At 38.2% G+C, this 22,101-nt stretch overlaps 1 protein-coding gene across 1 annotated transcript in view; it reads right to left on the bottom strand.

Annotated features, from left to right (window-relative positions):
* The window catches only part of Dpyd (dihydropyrimidine dehydrogenase), an 844,213-nt gene that overhangs the window by 18,942 nt on the left and 803,170 nt on the right, over window positions 1-22,101 (bottom strand). The window contains 1 exon segment of the mRNA XM_055628041.1: window positions 6,353-6,496. Within this exon segment, the coding sequence (XP_055484016.1) occupies window positions 6,353-6,496 (144 nt within the window).

Here is a 22,101-nt window from a genome sequence, read left to right as displayed (position 1 = left end):
TCTGTTTCTATTTTGTGGAATAGTTTGAGGAGAATTGGTGTTAGCACTTCTTTGAAGGTCTGGTAGAATTCTGCGCTGAAACCATCTGTCCCAGGGCTTTTTTTGGAAGGGAGACTGTGAATGACTGCTTCAATTTCCTTGGGGGATATAGGGCTATTCAGTCTTTCTACCTGACATTGACTTAATGTTGGAAGATATAATCTATGAAGAAAATTGTCCATTTCATTTAGGTTTTCAAATTTTGTGGCATATAGGCTTTTGTAGTATGACCTAATTGTTTGAATTTCCTCAGTGTCTGTAGTTATGTCACCCTTTTCATTTCTGATTTTGCTGATTTGGATAGATTCTCTGCTTTTTAATTAGTTTGGCTAAGGGTTTGTCTATCTTGTTGATTTTCTCAAAGAACCAGCTTTTTGTTTCATTGATTCTTTGAATAGTTTTATTTGTTTCTAATTGATTGATTTCAGCCCTGAGTTTGATTATTTCCAGCCATCTGCTCCTCTTGGGTGTATCTGCTTCTTTTTTTTCTAGGGTTTTCAGTTGGGCCATTAAGGTGCTTGTATGTGACGTTACAAATTTCTTCTTGAAGGCACTTAGTGCTATAAATTTTCCTCTGAGCACTGCTTTTAATGTGTCCCATAAATTTGGGTATGTTGTGCCTTCATTTTCATTGAATTCTAGGAAGTCTTTAATTTCTTTCTTTATTTTTTCCTTAACCCAGCTGTCATTGAGTAACAAGTTGTTCAGTTTTCATGTGTGTGTCAGCTTTTTGTTATTTCTGTTGTTGTTGAGGTCCAGCTTTAGTCCATGGTAGTCAGATAGAATATAAGGGATTATTTCAATATTTTTGTATCTGTTGAGGCTTGCTTTATGACCAACTATATGGTCTATTCTGGAGAAGGTTACATGAGGTGCTGAAAAGAATTTATACTCTTTTGAGTTTGGATAAAAAGATCTGTAGACGTGTATTAGGTCCATTTGATTTAGGGACTCTGTAAGTGTTTTTATTTCCCTATTTGTTTTCTGTCTAGTTGATCTGTCCCTTGGTGAGAGTGGCGTGTTAAAGTCTCCCACTATTAAGGTATTAGGATCAATGTGTGATTTAAGCTTTAATATTGTTTCATTTACGAATGTAGGTGCTCTTGTATTTGGGGCATAGATATTCAAAATTGTGATGTCCTCTTGGTGGATTTTTCCCTTGATGAGGATATAGTGGCCCTCCTTATCTTTTTTGATTAAAGATTCAACTTGGGTTGAAAGTCTATTTTATTAGATATTAGGATGGCTATTCCAGCTTGTTTTCTGGAACCATTTGCTTGAAAAACATTTTTCCAGCCCTTTACTTTGAGGTAGTGTTTATCTTTGTTGCATAGGTGTGTTTCTTGGATGCAACAGAATGTTGGATCCTGTTTCTGCAACCATTCTGTTAGTCTGTGTTTTTTTATTGGGGAGTTGAGTCCGTTGATGTTGATAGATACTAGTGACCAACAATTGTTACTTTTGATGTGGGGTTGGTAGTGTCACTGAGTTTCATTGCTTGTATTCTTTTGTTTTTTTTTTTTGTTTGTTTGTTTTGTTTTTTTTTTGTTGTTGTTGTGTAGTTATCTATTTCCTCTGTTTCCTTAGATGTAGTTATTTTCTTTGGTTTGGAGTTTCCCTTCTAGTAACTTCTGTAGAGCTGGGTTACTATGTAGATATTGTTTAAATTTGGTTTTGTCTTGGAATATCTTGAATTCTCTGTCTATGTTGATTGAAAGTTTTGCTGGGTATAGTAGTCTGGGTTGGAATCTGTGGTCCCTTAAGGACTGTATGATTTCTGTCCAGGCCCTTCTGTCTTTCATAGTTTCTGTTGAAAAATCTGGTGTGATTCTGATAGGTCTACCTTCATATGTTACTTGGCCTTTTTCCCTTGCTGCTTTTAGAATTTTTTCTTTGTTCTGTAGGTTCAGTGTTTTGACTATGATGTGACGTGAAGAATTTCTTTTCTGGTCTAGTCTACTTGGTGTTCTGTAGGCCTCTTGTATGTTTATGGCCATCTCCTTCTTTAAGTTGGGAAAGTTTTCTTCTATAATTTTTTTGAAAATATTTTCCGGACCTTTGAGCCTGATGTCTTCTTTTTCTTCTACTCCTATTATTCTTAGGTTTTGTCTTTTCATGGTGTCCTTGATTTCTTGGATGTTTTGTGTTTGGAACTTTTCTGATTTTATTTTTTCTTTGAGAGACGTGTCAATTTCCACAAGTGTATCTTTGGCTCCTGAGATTCTTTCTTCCATCTCTTGTATTCTGTTGGTGATGCTTACTTTTGTAGTTCCTGATCTTTTCTCTATGTTCTCCAGCTCCAAGTTTTTCTCTATTTGTGTTTTCTTTATTGATTCTAATTCTGTTTTCATGTCTTGCAACATTTCCTTCATCTGTTTGAATGTGGAGTCCTGCTTTTCAATGACAGCTTCTATTTTTTTGTCTGTTTCTTCTCTATGTATCACTAATTGTGCCTCTACTTCTTTGGCTATAATTGCCTGTGTTTCTATGAGAGCTTTGTTTATTTCTTCTTTATTTGCCCTCATTTGTGTGGAAATTTCTTTGAGAGCTTTGTTCATTTCTTCTTTGTTTGCCTCAATTTTCATAGTCATTTTTCTGAGAGCTTGATTTGTTTCCTCTTGGTTCATCTCGATTTCTTTGGCTATTTCTCTTAGGGCTTTGTTCATTTCATCTTTATGGGCCTCTAATAGCTGGAGAAACATTTTTGAGGTTGTTTTCTTGTATATCTAGTGACTTGAAGTGTCCATTGTTTTGTGGGGTTGCTGGTGAGGTCATTATGTCCTGATTTTTGTTGGGTGTGTTCTTACGTCTGCCTCTAGCCATCTGGTTATTTTTAACCCTCACTGTTTGTTCCTCAAGTTTGTAGTTTGGGCTATGATTGTCTCTTTCTGTTTTCTGGACTGTTTTTTTCAGGAAGATGAGAGAGGTTCACTGGTTTGGGAGTGTCCGTTATGGTTTCAGTTTTATATAATATAATTATATATAATTATTATTAATGTATTACAGATATATAATATAATTATTATTTATGTATTACATTTTATTACCATGTACCAGTTGTATCCCCCCTCTTCTCGGAGGAATGGATACAGAAATTGTGGTACATTTACACCATGGAATACTACTCAGCAATTAAATACAAGGAAATAATGAAATTTGCAGGTAAAATGGTGGGAACTAGAAAAGATTATCCTGGGTCAGGACTTCATTCTTGAGAATTAGTCCAGTCTTGTTTTCTTTCACGTCATCATGTTCTTCAGGTCATTCTTCTGTTTGTGTGACCACTGCACGTTGATCCCCCAGTGCCCTTGTTTCCATATAGGGTTTTAAGTAACAATAAAAGACAACACCTAAGAAGGTTCCCCTTGTATCTCGCACACAGTAAGCTGATGTGACGTCATTTTTTTTCCTCTTTTATCCACCCAAGTATGTGGCTCCAAATTTATCCATTTCAAAATATTCAATGTGGGATTGGGACTGTGTGCACAGCAGGGCGGGTAGGAGCCCCACAGCCCCTTCCTTCACAAACGGCCTCTTATTCCTTACACCTCTTTCCTCCTCCCTTCCCCCATGGTAGGAACACAGAGTGTTTATATTTTATGGCCAAACTATTTTGAATGTTGTTGTCTGGCCCTGTGCCCTGTCCTCCCCCTTTGCAGGACCACAGCTCCTGTCCTCTGGTTTTGGGTCCTCCCTGTTCTCCACCCTGGTTTCTTAAGTAGTTGGTCCTTAGTAGTTGAAACTTAGAACTAAGATTCTCCTTAGTCTTTTCCTGACCCTCAGCCTGTGATCTCTGTCCTGCTCCTCCTCTCTGTGGCAGTTTCATATTTGCTAATATGAATTTGCTCATTAAATACTTTGTTGTATTTTTTTTTAAAAATACTCAATTTTTTAAAATTTGTATCCCACCTCAGTAAAATTACAACAAACTTCTAGACACAGTTTGTCACAGTTTGTTCCAGACACAGAACAAAATCCTGATTCATTCCTTTTTTTTTTTATTTTCACTCAATAAAATCATCCAAAATTTAGTCAGTTGCACCTCTTTGTTGGTATAATGTTCTTTTGGAATGTATACAATTTACCCTTCTTCTTTTAAATGCTGATTTGTCTACCCACTATCTGGTTTCAATCTGGACATTGCATTATGATGCTTATTCTAAGCATCACCTGTCTCAAGTTTGTGTAAACATGCCACCATTTGTTCTGTATACTGTCAATTAAACAACCACCCAGCCAATGCTGTACAGTGGAGAATATAGGGTGGGACATCCTGGTCCAGATTGGGGAGCAGAAGGAAGTCAGTGGAAAAAGAAGGAAGGGAGTGGGAGGAGAGAGGAGTAGAGAATTCAGAGGAGAGAACTTGGAACCACGTGGAAGAATGAACTGGAACTAAGATATGACTAAAAGCAAATAAAATGGGTAAAATCTGAATGGTAGAAAACTATGTGGGCTTGGAGGTTTAGGATGGAGTAACTATTGCCCAGCAATGTGCTCTAGGTTAATTAAATAAATCCCAGTCTCTGTGTGGTGATTTGGGTATACAGCTACTTTAGGAATAACCGCAGAATAACTAAAAGATAAACCATAGTAAATATTAATAATGCAACACGTCTTATTTTCAATCCTTTCTCATACCTTATATTTTGATACAATGGGACTTTCCAGACCCTGAACTGAGAATCAGTCAAATTGTATTGACTCCAAAACAGTGTTTTCCATTATAACTATTCACCAAATGCAATATATTCTGGATCATGATGTATTTTTTCCACTCTCCTATGTTTCTAATCATATTGAGTTCATAGGATCAATCAGTCCTCTGACGCAGTGCATAAATTCCTTCAGCATAGCTGTAACTACACCTTGCAAAAGCAGCTTAGCAAAGGAAGGACTTCATTCCAAGTTTCGGAGAAGCCAGGCCATCATACCAGGGAGGGGTATGGAGGAGCAGTACAGCTCACATCATGGCAGCCAGGGAACAGACAGGGAGTGAGAGAACACAAGTGGGATTCCATACAGCTACCCCCATGTTCCCCTTTCTTTCAAGAAGGTCTACCTCTGACCACTTTTCCACTCTCGCTGTCAAATTGCAGAACAATCAAGGGCTGACTCCACTCATTAGGTCAGAGCCCTCAGGATTATCTCTAGAAATGTCCTCACAGACACACCCAGAAACTTGATTTTCTAATTTCTAGGCATTTCTCAAGCCATCTAGGCCAAAGAGGCAAACCACTGCATCCAGAAGCATTTCCTTGGCTCCTTTGCTCTAAGTTAGGAGTCTTGAAAGAGTCTATCCATCTTATGTGTAGCTTATACCACAAATATTCCAAACTGTCTCTGCCAGACTTTGTTTAATCTCTCTCTCTGTGTCTTTTGTATGTTTCATGAGCTTACAAAATATGCTTGTCAGTGTCACTGAGCATTTGATGCTCAGCTCCTGGCACATTACTTGTCGTGTGGCTGTTCTGAAGTAAAGATTTCTTGGAGAATATAATGGCTTCAAAAACCGCAGCTTGGTTGGTTGTTGGAGTTTCTTATTTTCTTACCCATCATAGAGTTCACTTCAACAGGCAAAGTAGAAAGATCCAACTAACCTGTTATCTAACCTGTCCATTCTGGCATTATAATTATTAGCAAGTAGCAATTAGGACAGACACTATACTTAAAAATATTTCACATACCATCAAATTTATAACTGTATGAAGGCAAATACTTTCATTGGCTCTATTTCATAGACTAGTTTACTGAGGCAAGTTCATATGGTTATGGCATGTCAGTGCTAGAGTTTGAGCACAGGAATTATGACAGAGTAGTCAAGCTTAATTTGTTTTCAAGACAAAGTTTCTCTGGGCTGGGTAGCCTTGGCTGTCCTGGACTTACTTTTAGACCAGATGGCCTCGAACTCACAAAGGCCTGCTTGCTTCTGTCTGCTAGAGTGCTGGGATTACAGGCATGCACAACTGGACCCATGTCACTGACAGATTTCTTAAACTTAACTCTGAATTAAAATACTAGTAGTTGATTATGAAAGTATGAAGAATTCTTAACATCTCCTGATACATGAATACACAAAATTTCCATGAAACACAAAGCCGTGATCTAGAAAGTGTGTCATAAACAAGCAAAAGTTGGATACAAACAAGTACGTGGTTATTAGAAGGCATTTTTATGGTAGACAGACTTTTTAGAAATGTTCAGAATATTGAAAGTAAAAAAAAAAAAATCAATGTTACATTTAAGGAGAAAAAAAACCTTTAAGCCAAATTTGAATGGGAAATACATACATTTATAAATTCATCTTGATTTTTACCTTGATGGCAGGAATAGGCTTTTGGGGAATAAACTGCTTTCTCTGGAGTGGTGAACAAGCTCCATGTTGATCTTTCTGTCTCATTTTACTCGCTGCTATGATTTTCTTACGTTGTTCAAGGTAAGGTCCAAAGCTTGGCAGTTTCTTAAGGGAAAACACACAAAGCAGAAACTGTATCAAAACCGTAGAAATAGAAAAGCAAAGCATGAGGATGTCTCTACACACAAGTACCATCAACAAACAAATGTGCATTTGGAGAGTGATTCATATCCCTGTTACCTAGGTCTTCCTTCTTCTTGGACCACTCGTCTTCTGTGTACCAGATTCCATCTGGCATCAAAAAGAAAACAAGTCAAGGATACTTCACCCAAACATAAATGTGGTAGATGCAGATGTTAATTAAAATCCATTTCTGAGTGGAATGGATTTCACCATGGCAAACCAAATCCACTCACTTAAAACAATAGCTATTAAGGAGGCCATTTGTTTGGTTTGTACAGACAGAAGGTGAAACCTATTGATGCTTTATTTTCCCCTTCGTCAGGTTTTTAGCACAATATAGACACAGCCAAAGCCCTTGACAAATGCCTCTGTCAATAGAATAGGTACTTTGCCAAAGTTCTCATCTGTATCTCCATTTTATTGTGTTCAAATTCTTACTGCATCTCTTTAAAGATTGTAACTAATGCTGATTGCAACTTACTGGAATAGTTGAAAAACAAAATGGCAAAAATATTGATTCCTCTGCACAGAAAATAAACTTTATTTTGCGTGAAGGAGGCAAAAAATAGAAGCGAAAGGCAGAGGGTATATCACGGTGCTTAAACAAACTCCATCAGTATTCAGAAGCACGATGAGGCTTTAAATCTCAAGGTTATTCAATTGTACTTTACAAAGTTCATTTAGGAAGATACCTAGGTGCCATGGAAAAATGCTAAGTGGTTTCAAGTTAACACAAAAATGCCCTCGTACCATTCATTATCCCACAATTATCTACTCTCCACTGTGTCCTTCCCCTTTTCTGGAACCTTTGATCTTCACTTTTACTGACACATCCCACTGATGACAGACACCATTGAATTCCAAATGTTTCACAGCCGCTTGTAAGCTGGAATTGCCATGTCTTTATACCTCTGCAAACAAATACTCTAGTCCTGCAGAATAAAGCTCTCTCTCTCTCTCTTTTTCTAGCTGATGGGGATTCAGAAAACTACAGCACTACAAGGTCATCGTGATCTCTGACCTAGCAGGTACTTCAGTGGAAAAAAAAATCACACTTGTTTCAGAGTACCAGCCTTCACTTGCCAGCTTGCACAGGGCCCCAGGGAAATGGGATCTTTGGAGATTGTGAGAGGGTAGGTAGCAGAGCACAAGCAAGCCAATCAAGTAGATCAGACTATAGACTTCAACTGTATATTTATATTAGCGAAAACATATTTATGTGGAAATATACGTAGGCATGTTACTTTGATTATCAATTCACTATAATTATGTTAAAAAGTCAAGTAAACGGAAAAGGGAAGTCAACGCCAAATTAATTTATTCCCAATTGAATTAGAATTATATACGTCATCACTATATCTTAGCACTTTTCCGAATTACAACATTTAATGCTTACAGTAACATGAAATGATGGAGGGTAGAGTATTTTCTCTATATTTTACTGTAAGATAAGTGATGCTTGCTTATTAAAAGCTTAAAAAGTCAGAGTCCAAAGGGACTCCTCAAAACTTATCCCATAGAAAATCCACTTTAATATAAAAATAAATCTTACATGAATTTTATTTTTTCATCCCATTTAATGTTCAAATAATATTTTTGGATGCCTGTGGCAAATGAAGAATTGGAATTAAACTACAGAGACTATACCCTTGTGTCTAGATAGAGTCTCCTAAGGTGCAGAACACATATCACATGACATGAGATCAGGACACAAGTGAGAAGATCATTCTTTATATGTTTGTCTTGCTCGTCTAGGGTCCTTAAATCTGAGTCTTATACTGCTCAGATGATCAAGAACAGTTCAGTGTTTAAGCACACAGCCTCTGGTTCTGCAGGCTCTCATGTCAACTAATCCAAAGAAGTCATCCATGATCCTGGTTGCTGTAATCGATCCTGTTTCTCTCAACACCATCTAATTCCACTTGAGTTTTGTAAAGGCTGTTCCAAAAACAAATGTTCTTGTGACTTCTCAGCTCATCTTCTTTAAATAGAGACTGGAGGATAATATCCTTTACCTGGATGGTTTCTTACCCACGGGGAGAAGAGATAATTCAGTGATTAAGATTGCCATTTCTGGAGACCAAAGTTCAGTTCACAGCACCCACACTGTTCCTTACAGTCACCTGTGACTCCAGTTTCATGGGATAAAACTACATATTCTGGTATCCAAAAGCACCCCTCCCCAGGTATGCTATACATACACACACACACATGCACGTGCAGAATTTGAAAAGATTATTCTTCATTCAGATGGACAAAGTGATGTAGTTAATCTGCACCCTTAAACTACTGCATTCACAACAATAATAATGAAGATTCTAAATATTTAAAATCCCTTCATACTGAGTAGCAGACATCTAGTGTAAGCATCTAATGGGCTGATATCCTTAGGTTTTTTTTTGTACTAGTTGATCACATTCACCCCTTATAAAATTGAGGCATTCACTTTTCCCCTGTGGCTAGCAGTGCCAAAAAACCCAATTTGTTCATCTGTATAATCAGTAATAAGGAGAAGCTCTCAACTTAACATAAAGATTCCATAGGATATTATTTGTTCATTGGTTAAGTTGAAAACGCATGTACAAAATACCAATGAATATTCTTCAGCACCCAACCACACAGTTGCAAACTCAGATGGACCCATTTCTAGCCTCTTATTGTCATGTGGAGAGAACAGAGACTAAGGGATCCTTTCAAAACTTCAAGGCTGCCACAGGAATTACTGCCTAAGTCATTAGTATGAAAAATTAAATTCTGAAAAAAATAAGTGTAGGGGTAGGTAGGGGAATGTTCAGTGGGTAAACTATTGGATTTGGATCCCAGTAGTCATGTACATTCTGGTAGGCATAGTCGACTACCTGTAATCCCAGCGTGTAAGAAGCAGAGAGAGAGGATCCCAGGAACAAGACGGTAGTTAGATTGCCTGACTCAACGGGTTCTGGGTTCAACTGAAAGATTCTGTCTCAGTGAGGTGGAATACACTTAATGTTAACCCCTCAGGCTTTGACATATATACACACGCACAAACACCTAAAAATACACCTGTATCTAGTCATATACATGTACACACACATATACACACACACTCTTTCCCTTGTGCACATACACACGCATTAAATGTATTAAAGTGGCTCTAGGGTTTAGAAGTTCTGAAAGTTGTGTGTTTGTGCGTGTGTGTGTGTGTGTGTGCACACACATGCATGTGCGCAGGTGTATGTTTATATGTGAGTGTAGATGCGTACTTGCCTTGTGCTCCAGGTAAATCTCTAATGACATGGCTTGGACGCTATTCACCTTGCTTGAGGTAGTGCCTCTCCTTGGGGTCTGGGGCTCACCCATTACGCTCAGCTGGTTGGCCCGAGAGCCCTGGGGATCTGCCTGTGTCTATCTCTCCATTGCGGGGTTGCAGGTAACCACCACTATACGCAGCCTTTAAACATGGCTGCTGACATTTGAACTCAGGTCCTTGTGCTTTTCTGCTAATGTAAAAGTTTGTTTGTTTGTTTGTTTTCTGTTTCACCTGTAATCAGTCTACATTCAGGCTTATGCTTACAACCCAATTGTGACAAAACAGCTAAACAGACAGAAAAAAAAAAAAAAGCAAAACCAGACAAGACTAAAAAATAGTAAAGATGAACAGGAAGCTGGTCAGGGTATAGGTGTTCAATCAGTGGTGATTAATAAAGCATTTGGTTCAAATCTCTGCCTGAAATTGCAGCTAATTGATTTTCCATTGTAGGAGAAGAAGCAGCCAGGCCTGGTAGAGCAGTAGCAGGAACCTTTCTTCCTCATTCATTATTTTTTTACATGAAATTTTGAGCCTGCTGAAATTCAAAGGAAGAGGTTTTGAGCATCATGCTAGGTTCCCCAAACAAAGGCAAAAAGTTCTTGAGGACCATCCAAAGCTGCCTTGCAACTGACAAACAGAACACAACTCAGAAAGGGCATGATTTTTATTTCAGTAGTTTCTCCAGGGATTCATCATTGATGAATCTGCTCTCACCAGAAAATCTAAATCCTACTCATTTAAAGATAACAGTATCTCACACTAAAATTGTCTCTATCCAGATATAAAAAGCATTACGTTGCCGATAGAAAGGTGACAACACCGTGAATCAACAATGATTCCTTAAGCCAGCAAAGCTTGGAGGAAAAGTAGTCTATTTGGATTATAATTTATTCACGGATCAATCTAAAGGTAATTGAGCATATTACAGAGTGGAAAAGGGTTCTTGTTCCTAATAGAAGCAGGCACTGCCATCATCCAGTTTAAATTGCATAACTTTTATGAGAATGGCACAGAGTTGGCTAATAGCATACTCTATAGAACTGTAGTGCATCAATTCTATTTTTTTTTTAAATTATACTCTCTTATCTGATTGGAAACAATAACTGTAAGAAGAGTAATTACTGTGATATCTACAGTAATAACACAAAAAGATAAAAGAATTTCATAGCTATACTGAGTGATACACATATGAATTAGTATGAACTGCAAACAACTGATATGCCCATTCATCTCTTTTGTTTGTGCACGTGTGTATATCTATGCCTTGATAGGCTGAAGGATAACACAGATATAAAAATATGAATTTTACAACTATCTACTGTGGACCATTATTCATCAAAAGACATGATTATGTATAAGATGACTACTCTAGCTATCTCTGGGTGCACTCCTCCTCTCCCAAATACGGAATAGAGTGTCTATACTTGCCAATAAACTGACTTGATTAAGGGTAAAATAGTTTCCATGTGGAATGTACACAGTGATGATAGTCCTTAATTGTGTAAATATTTCTCACTGTTCATTAAGGGTTCATGTCAACCTAAATTTTAAATGAAATACTCTTAACTTATCACATTTACCCTATTTACTTACAGGGTGCACTCTACTCCTAGGAATACAGTTTAAATGTCCTCAAGTGACCAAGAATTGGAGAAATATAAGACAATGTATTTCCATAGAACTGGTCTTTAAAACACATAAGGCAATTAGAATGCTTTTTGAACATCCAAAAAATAAAATAAAATAAAATAAAATAAGAGCACTGTAGCATGATGGTTAGAATCATAAACTCTCTGAGCCTTCTAGTATATGTAAAATGGCAACACTGATGTTGAAATGAAGACATCTATAAAATGTTCCGAGCCTGCTTTTAACTGCTGTGTGCCTAGAGTGATGTGATGCAATGTGCTGGTGAGTGTCCTGCCAGCTCTGTGCTGTATGAGTTCAGGTACTTCCTTCTCAAGTATAAAAGCAACTGTTGACTCACATTTGACTGTGGTTTTGATATCTGCTTTACCATGGTTTACACTGAGAAACTCATTTCCTGGGAACCCATTCTGTCAGGGAAGCAGGAAGGCTCACTGCAGATCTTCATTTCTCCTTCCTCTCTTCCCGTTCATTCTCCAATCTCATGCCAACTCTGCAACAGACCACCTGCTCTGGCTGCTCTGGCATCTCTTCCCTCCCTATCTCCAGAAGATCACACAGACCTTCCCCTTCAACCTTCCTTCCCCCAACCCCAACTGATTAGTTTCTCTTAGCTCTCAACTCCACCAGTTATTTCCTCCAAGTCACTACACCCAGGGCCAAAAAGGAAGGAAGGAAGGAAGGAAGGAAGGAAGGAAGGAAGGAAGGAAGGAAAGAAGGAAGGAAGGAAGGAAGGAAGGAAGGAAGGAAGGAAGGAAGGAAATGCTTGTACTAACTATACATCTCATAGATGACTAATATCCAAAATATATAAAAAACTCAAAAAACTAGATATCAAGAAAACAAATAACCCTATTAAAACATGGGCTATATATCTAAACAGAATTCTCAAAAGAAGAAACTCAAATGGCCCAGGAACACTTAATGAAATGTTCAACATGCTTAGTCTTCAGGGAAATGCAGATTAAAACTATTTTAAAATTTCAACTTTTACCTGTCAGAATGGCTAAGATCAATATTGGCAACTCATGATGGTGAGGTTGTGGAGCAAGCAGCAAACTCATTCATTGTGGTTGGGATTCTCAAATTTTATGGCCACCATGAAAATCAGTGTGACAGTTCCTCAAGATGGTTATCAATCTACTTCAAGATCCAGCTATACCACTCTTGGGCGTATATTCAATTGATGCTTTATCCTCCCACAGAGACACTTAATCAACTATGATAATTGTTTCTTTTTTCACAATAACCAGAAAATGGAAACAATGTAGATGTCCCTCAACAGCTGAATGGATAAAGAAAATCTGGTATATTTACACAATGGAATATTATTCAGCCACAAAAAGAGAAACTATAAAGTTCACAGGTAAATAGTACTACAAGGAAAAAAATTCTCATCCTGAGTGAGGTAGCCCAGACCCAGAAAGACAAATATATGCCATGTATTTATGTGTCTGTGGAAATTAGCTATTCAATCAATAATAACCAAGCTAGAATCTATAGAAGCACAGAAATTAGGGATAGAGTAAGGGACTAGGGGGACAGGTAGCTCTCCCTAAGAAAGGGGAATAGAATAAGTATCTATGAGTGAATTGGAATGTGAAATGGGAAGATCAAGTGGGGAAGGGGAGCTAAGAAAGAGGCAAGGGAGGGAATAAGGAGAGAGACAATTAAAACTAAGGACAATATAAAGGATAGTATAGAAATATAATATAGTAGAAACTTTAAAAGTACGCACATACATAAAGGTGATCTAAATGAAATTTCCAAATAATGTCGAGACCTGGACATCTCGTTACCAGATAAAGATTCAAGTACTGGAAATGGTTACAGCTAATTGAATTGTTGGTCAAAGGTGTCCCATGGGAACACTCAAACAACCCAGCCCATTGCCAAGACTACAGTTTGCTCTTCACAAACTGACAGCAAGGCTCCAACGAGGGCAATATACGTAACTCGTTGAACATGGAGAAGTTGAGCTGGTGACTACATAGAGCCTTCACTGTACATGCTACCGTCTTTGGTATAGGAAGGTAACTCACATCTACCCAAGGAGAAATATAAATACCAACCCAGCTACAAATCCTTTCATCTACAATGGTGCCCTACCTGCAAGATATGTTAGGGCAATGGTAGCACAAATCTTGTGGGAGCAAGCACCCAATATCTGATTTGAATTAAGTCCCTCTCCACTAGATGGAACCCGTAGCGTACACACTGCTTGGGTAACCAAGAACCTGAGACTAGATAGCCCAGAGACCTAGGGTAAAAAAAAAAAATTATTGTGTGACAAAAATAATGTAGCAATACAGTAACTACTAATGACATTTTGCTATACTCACAAATGAGTGCCTTGCCTCATATATCACCAGAGAAGCTTCCTCCCGCAGCAGATGGGAATAAATACAAAGGCCACAACTAGACAATGTGCAAAGACTTTGGGACACTCAGCCCTGGAAGGAATGTCTCCTTTAAATCCCTCCCATCAGGGCGCAGAGTAGGTGGACAGATTGTAAGATCCAGGGAGGAGAGAGGACACCAAAGAAACAAGACCCTCTAAATTAATAGGATTAGCACACATACAAACACACAGTGACAGGGGCAGCACGAACAGGGCCTGTGTGTGCCTTAGAGCTGAGCAGAAGTAGACACAAGCTATCTCCAGTTAATTACCACTTGCAAATGATAATTTAGTTCCTCCAAGAAAGTCTCCCTGTGGAAACAAAGTACTCTTAAGGGTAGGCCTCATGCCCAGAAGTAGATGGTCAACAGAAATTCAACAGCATCCTTGGAGGTTCCTTGTTTCAATGTCTTTTCAGAGCTTTTAAAATTTTATTTCTTTTTATATATATATATATATATATATATATATATATATATATGTATGTATATATATAATTTATTTTATATATATGTAAAATTTATTTTCTCTTTCTCCCTCTTTTTACCCTATAAGTATATATTGTGAGTTCCAGTTTTTTAATTTATTATTATTATTAAGATTTACAAGTTATTCACTTTGTATCCAGTTGTAGCTCCCTCCCTTATCTCCTCCTGGTCCCACTGTCCCTCCCTCTTCCTCCCCTATCCCTCTCCCCTAGTCTACTGATAGGGCAAGTCCTCCTCTCCTGCTGTCTGACCCTAGCCTATCAGGTCTGCCTAGATCCTCTTCCTCTGTGGGCTGACTTGGTTGCCCCACCAGGGAGAAGTGATCAAGGAACAGGTGACCAGAGTTCATGTCAGAGACTGTCTCTTTTCCTCTTACTTGGGAACCCACATGGAGACTGAGCTGTGTATGGGCTACATCTGAGCAGGGGGTCTAGGTCCTCTCTGTGCATGTTCTTTGGTTGATGCACCAGTCTCTGCAGTACCCCCTGGACCCTTTTATTTTAATTTTTGGCTTTGTTGGTCTCCTTGTGTGGCTCCTGTACCCTTTTATATCCCCCCTTTTCCATAAGACTCTCTGTGCTCTATCCAAAGTTTGGCTGTGTGTCTCTGCATCTGCTTCCATCCCCGGCTGGGTGGAGTCTTTTAGATGACATTTGTGGTAGGTTCCTGCCCTGTTCTCTCTCTTCCACTACTTCTAGTGTCTGTCGTGTTTTCCCTTCTGAATCAGAATTAAGCATCTTCCCTAGGATCCTCCTTGTTGTTTAACTTCTTTAGGTCTGCTGGAGAGGATGTGGAGAAAGGGGAACCATCCTTCATTGCTGGTGGGAATGTAAACTTGTACAACCACTTTGGAAATCAATTTGACACTTTCTCAGAAAACTGGGAATAGTGCTACCTCAAGACCCAGCTATACTACTCCTGTGCATATATATCTGATAGATGCTCAACCATACAAAAAGGACATTTGCTCATTTATGTTCATAGCAGCTTTATTTGTAATAGCCAATATGTGGAAACAACCTAGACATCCCTCAACCAAAGAACAGATACAGAAATTGTGGTACTTTTACAGATGGAATACTACTCAGCTATTAAAAGCAAGGAAATTATGAAAGTTTCAGAAAATGGATGGAAGTAGAAAAACATCATTTGAGTGAGGTATCCTAGAAACATAAAGACATGCATGAGATTTATTCACTTAGAAGTGGACATTAGGATAATATGTAATATAGGATAAACATGCTAAAACCTATAGATTTCAGTTTTGTGTCTCTATGGGAGAGTGTGAGAACAAGTAGGGCCCTACATCTATATCTCTTTCTGGGGCCTTTGGGGGGGGGGACTCTTTTCCTTCTCTTTGCTTGAATTGTTCAGTTCTTACATGTTGGATTTTGTTTTATCTTCTTATGTTTTATTTTATTATTATCCCTTAGAAGCCTGTTTGTTTTCTAATTAGAGACAGAAAAGGGTGGATACAGATGGGAAGAAATGTGGGGAGAAACTGGGAGAAATAGATGGAGAGGGAACCATAATCAGGATATATTATATGAGAAAAAAAAATCTATTTTCAATAAAAGGAAAATATTTTATGGACTGTACAATTTCAATATAGTATTTATTACAGCATTAAAAGAAAACTTGCAAAAGAAATTCACATTATTCCCATGAGTAGTTGACATGTAATGCTTAAACTGATAAAACAAGAAACAATGCAATAATTTCTTCAGACTTGGACAGTGGAGAACAGTAAGAAGATAAAAGACCATCTATATACTATGTGTTTTGTTGTATTATGGCAAGCAATACTGAAGCATGCCACCTTTGAAAAGAAAAAGAAAGAACATATGTGTGTGTGCATATGTAAATATATGAATATATGCATAAATTATATAATATAAACACATAATATCCAAGTCAGCTGAAAGCAATTATGGCCTGTGTTTCATGGATAAGATTAGAGCGCCAACATTCCTGAAGTGTTTAGGGTACTGATTTACAAGTTAACTTTGCATAATAATGATAGTTTTGCACTCTAGCTATTTGACTACAGTTAATCACTGAGCTATTTTACAATGGCTTCTCTTTATCCATGACACAAGAATGATAATCTCTACCTCACAGGGTTAATATGGGTGTTAAGAATAAAGTTTGTAATACTCACAATGGCTAGCTTAATTCTACACTTTTTTGCTTCTGGTGCTGTGTATGGTGCCCTATATCTCCAGATGCTTACACACTATCACTTTCCCCATACTTTTTCACCCAATCCATGCCATTCTGGCCTGTAGGTTGAGCTAAGTCTTCACAGCATCTAAAAAATTTCCTTTCCTGATTCTCCTCCTCAGTGTACAGAGCCCCTAACGGTACACAGAATACTCAGCACATGTTTTAAGACTAACACCTCCTACACTGTCTGATCACTTTTAGCCATGTTTCCATCTTCCTTCCTTGAGAAGAGGAAAGTGTTGCTCTATCATTTACCAGTTACTCAATATTGTAAATAACATGAACAGGTACACTCTCTCGCAGCGTGTTTGAAATGTCAGACATTTTAACAATTTCCAGATAAAAACAAATGGCACGCATATTTTATTTATGATTAGAAATTACATGGAACAAATAATGTCACCATTATAACAGTTGTAATTCATAAATTTTAAAGAGTGCCACACACTTGAAATTTATATATATTAAAGACAATCTGTCCTTAAAGAACTTACAGTTAATAATCATTGCATTGCCCTGTGACAAGGGCTATGGCACAGGTGACACAGGCTGTTATTTGAACAGTGACAGTGCGTACCTGGTTCAGGCTGAAGGGCCAGTAATTGTTTGTATGAGTTGACAGCTAACCTGAGTTTTGGAGGATACCTTCAAGGCAGCTGGGCAACGGTGCCAGTGAAGGTATGAGGGTCAAGAGCAAGGAAGGCAATCTTCGAAGTGAAAGAAACACCGGAGGGACAAACCTAAGAGTTTGGGAGAGGTGCCCCTGAACCAGCTAATGACTTGCCCATTAGGAACAATATCATCACACGGAAGTAATTCTAGCATTATAGAACACCAGCTACAGCTGATTACAGCAAGGTTTGTTTTTTGTCATATGGGTGCAGGTCCTGAGGCCACAATGAAGAATAAGAGGAGATTCTTTTTTGGGAACCTCACAGAGGTTTGTAAGAAAGACTGACTCATCTGCAGAGAAACTGGGTTGAGAACATTCGGACTTTAATATTCAAATAGCATTTAGATGGCTCATACCAGGTTTCTTTGAAGCTGTCATCACTTACTGTAATAATTACCCACATCTTCTGGTCATGGTTTGGGAAATGGGCCTCTGATTTAGAAAAGACAGAAACAAAGAGAGAGTCCAATCTCCATGTGTGGAGAAATGCCAAAGAATATTCAAGCAGAAGGAGGGTAGAGAGGAGAAGAGAGAAGGGAGAGGGCAGAATGAGGGGAGAAGATAGAAACGGGTGCTGAGAAGGAGCAGGGCTACGGCGGTCAATGGTTAAAGAGCTTTTGTTGGACATGAGAGCCGATCTTCTATTGTGAGATGCGTGCATGGTTATGATCTCCACTACACAATTATGTGCCTTCATGAGAAATCTAGGGGAAAAAAAATCAGGGAATTGAGTTTCATGTTTGGCTCGGCATATAGCTAAGAGAATAGAAACCAAGAGCAAGTAAGGTTTGAGAGAGTCAAAATTCAATCGCAGCAGTCAGAAGCAACCTAGCAAATGTAATTTCTGGAGATTTTTTAGCAACCTCAAAAGGACAAAATTGGATGAGCTTGGTTGACATATGGGTTACAAGAATGCTTCGAAGGAGAGGTTGGGTAAATGCAGGTAGAGATGCTGAAGTAGCCTGGCAATTGATTTGATGAGCAACTGATAATAGCCAGATTGGAAGAAAGGCTTTAGGATGAAGGAAATGTTCACGCCGAAAAACCCCAGGTGCTTACAGTACTAGAAAAGAAAGGAACTAAAGGAATGAAATGGATGGTAGGGCACATGAGTGGTGCCCCTGGCATACAAGAGGCAGATAGATGCAGGAATTTGATGTCAAAATGTGCTACACTGTGGGTTCCAGGCCAGTAAGAAATACGCAGCAATATCTGGTCTCAACAATACAAGCAGACGACAAGAAAGAGGAGTGAAATGGAGAAAATATAGGGTGAATTTGTAGAAACACAATGCATGGCGGGGTCGCTGTGGGGAAAATCTGGGGCATGTAAGAAAGACTCTGGATTCTTGGTGAGTTGGCTTGGATTTTACTCATTAGGAAGTATGAAAGCATCTAATATTTGAAGATTTGTGACCAGATGGTATGGTCACAGAAGGAAAGATAGACGATTGTATCCTGACTGTAGCAGAGAGAATCCTCTAGAACATTAGAGAAGGGATTCTGTTTGCAGCAGGACAGTAAGCTAGACAGTCCATAAAATTATTGCTATTACCATTGAAGACTTAAAATTAGGAAGTAAACAGCAGTCCTATAGCATAATGTTGAGTTACATGTTTGATATTCATGAGCCAAGACATGTCTAGATAATGCAGTAAGACAGTACTTATGGATATGTCTTAAGAGTGTTTTCAGAGAGATGAGCATATGAGGTAATGGATGTATGGGCACCTTTTGCCAGTGTGGGTGGCATCATTTACTTTGTTCAGGGTGAGAAAGAGCCTAAGAGTAGAGGGAAGGCCAATAACACTTTTTAAAGCTGAGACATGTGTCTTCTGTCTTTGGACAACAGAACTCCATGTTTTCTGGCCTGTATCTGGGACCCACTTCAACTTCCTCTGCAGATACTTTGCAAAGTGTGGAGAACACAAAGTCTTCTTGGTGAGTGTATTTGCCTTCAAATATTTGAGGACAAACCTGAGGTTCAGAATTCCCCAGTCAGTCATTCCTCTTCTCCTCATTACGTGATAGAATCAGGAACTCAATCCCCAGTCTGTGCTGTGCCTCCTGTCACAGTGCTGTGTCCTCCTCACAGAGCCTTGCATAAGATCCTCAATATATTACTGTTGATATAAAAATGTGCACTCCATTTGGAGTATTTTTCAAGAAATCCATGCTCCTTGTTTTTCTCATTTCACAAATCGTGAAGGGGAAAAAAAAACAGTGTTTCACACAGTAGAAACCATTAGAGAAACGCTGAACACATATGAAGCCAAATATCTGAATTAGTTCAGTCTGTTTATGACTGGCCTCAAGTTTAATGAGCTCACGTTAATACAGGTGAAAGGCCGCAGTGTTACATGCAGCAGTTAATGAAATACCATAGAGCTGCTGAGAAAATGATTAGCAGCCAAATGTGAATTTAATATACTTCAGCTTCAAGAAGCAGTGCCCATGGGAGACATCTTGCTGGGGCAGGCAACGTGGCAGACTGGAGGTAGTACGCAGTTGAGCTTTTGGAGATGCGGGTCTGAGCCTTGCCTCGCCATCAGCTAATTTTGTGACCCATGGTAGAGTGGCAACTCTCTCCGCGTCTCATTTCCCTCATATGTAAGATGAAGGGGTGGGACTAGCGGGTCCGTGATGCTCCCTCCAGTGAGGGTTCATTCTGTCTTTAAATTTACAGTTAGAAATCCTGGGGATTTATCCCCAGCTGCTATCATATAGCTTGTGGACGAAACACTGAAATGCGTAATAAACTTTAATTCCATCCCTTCTTTTGACCTGTAGAACATTTTGAATCTATTTCAGCTGTAAGACGGTGATGCTGTGGATAACTACCAAACTTACAAGGCTGCTGGATGATATTATAAACATGGTAAGGATGTATAGGTAAAAGATAGATCAAAAACACTAAATACACATAGGTGAATGCATGCATATATATATATATACATACATATATAATATATGTATGTATATATATATATATATATTCTCATCATTTAGTAGTGAGCTCCAAATAGACAGCTGATATAAATAAAACTTTTTATTTTTAAAAATTTGAAAGGGACTATGAGTGACATGAAGTGGAAAATGTAGATAACTATTATTATACCTGAAATTATATGTAAGAAGTTTGTTGCCTAGTTACAAACTCATGTAAGACACATTGTGTAGAAACAAACCAGAATAATGTTACAGTGGATATAAATGATAACAGTCATGAAATGGCCAAGAAATGAAAAATAGATAGATAGATAGATAGATAGATAGATAGATAGATAGATAGATAGGTAGATAGATACACATGCATGTACGTGTGTGTGTGTGTGTGTGTGTGTGTGTGTGTGTGTGTTGTTTTTGTGGTTGCATATGGTAGTTACTGGAATTTCAGGGCAGTGGAAGACAATAGCCTTTTCTACTGGTAGCCCAATGTGCAGAACAGGCACTGATCTTAGGGTTCAGACACTGACCCAAGGACCTGGGCGAGGGGCTTGCCCTTTATAAGCCTGTTTTCGGCCATGTCTCACAGGAATAACAATGATCACCCAGTCTGTTAGTGCTGTGCCATCGCTTGAAATAAGAAAAGCATTACCAGATTATTCAAGTACAGAGTTTTACTATTTTGAAAACTATAAAACAGCATAGAACTGAGTATTTTATTACTATAGTGAGCATAAACCTGACTGATGCTCAATATAACAATATAAAGATGAAGTGAGCTTTCTGAATTAAAATGTCACAAATATTAACTACACACGAAGAAAGCCTTCCTACTCAGTCCTGTCACATCCTTAGGAGGACTGGATGAAATAATTTGTGTTTGAATCCACCTTCAAAATGCTATAGCTTTCATGGCCACATGTTGCAAAGAGTGCCCTTTGTTGCAAGGGCAAAAACCAACAAGGGAAAAATGGAATAAAAATTACTTCACACAATGGGATGGGAGCAAAGAAAAACAGAAGAAAAATGATGTGATGAAAAAATGGCTCTGCTGAAAATACAAATGAAAAGGAGCACAGGATCCAGGCTGCATTTGAAATAGTAGATTAATCAGTTTTTTCTCCTCACATCTATTCAGTATGATACTTAGTATCTTCCAATATGGAAACACCTGGGTGACTGTTTTATGCTTTTTTTACCCTAAAGGGAGGCACAGGCTGCAAGGCATTGCATTTTAATGCAAGCTAAAACTCTTTTTGGGGTTATATACAGTTCAGGTCATATTCCCAAAACATGACCAGTCCAGGCTGAAAAGAAACTACATTGGAGGAAAAATCAAAACTAAGTAGAAACTATTTGTTTTGTTTTAATTAGAAGGGAAGCTGTTTTGCTATGCTAGAAAGAAACGTTTAACAAAGAAGAAATATCTTTTATGTATTTAACAAGTTTCTGCATGTACATGTAGAAAAAGCAACAACATTCACAAGACAGAATTCACTTCGGACCTGATCCCAATCAAAATGCTTTCTCTTTCAGGACAAGTCAGGAGCTTTTCAAGCTTTTTGATGTTTTAGGGAAAGCTTTTCAAGTGTTTTTGGTGTTTTAGGAAAGGTCACTGAAAGTAAAATTAACAAACCATGTCTGGCAGAAACCCTCTATGAATATTTATCAAGAACTTTATATCTAGCAAAATTTAGGTAGTAGGTCCTAATGAACTAATAAATAGCAAAGCAGGTATCATCTCTGTCATCAAGGAATGTGCTTTTTTTTTTAAACCGTAAGCAAGTAATTGAACAGTCAATTTAACGGTTATGATTAATTAATTAATCATGAACTTGACAGAACATAGAATCACCTT

This window comes from Psammomys obesus, unplaced genomic scaffold, assembly GCF_907164565.1.
Source record: "Psammomys obesus unplaced genomic scaffold, mPsaObe1.curated_primary_1811, whole genome shotgun sequence".
Classification (NCBI taxonomy): Eukaryota; Metazoa; Chordata; class Mammalia; order Rodentia; family Muridae; genus Psammomys; species Psammomys obesus.
This window is presented reverse-complemented; position numbering and strand designations above follow the sequence as displayed.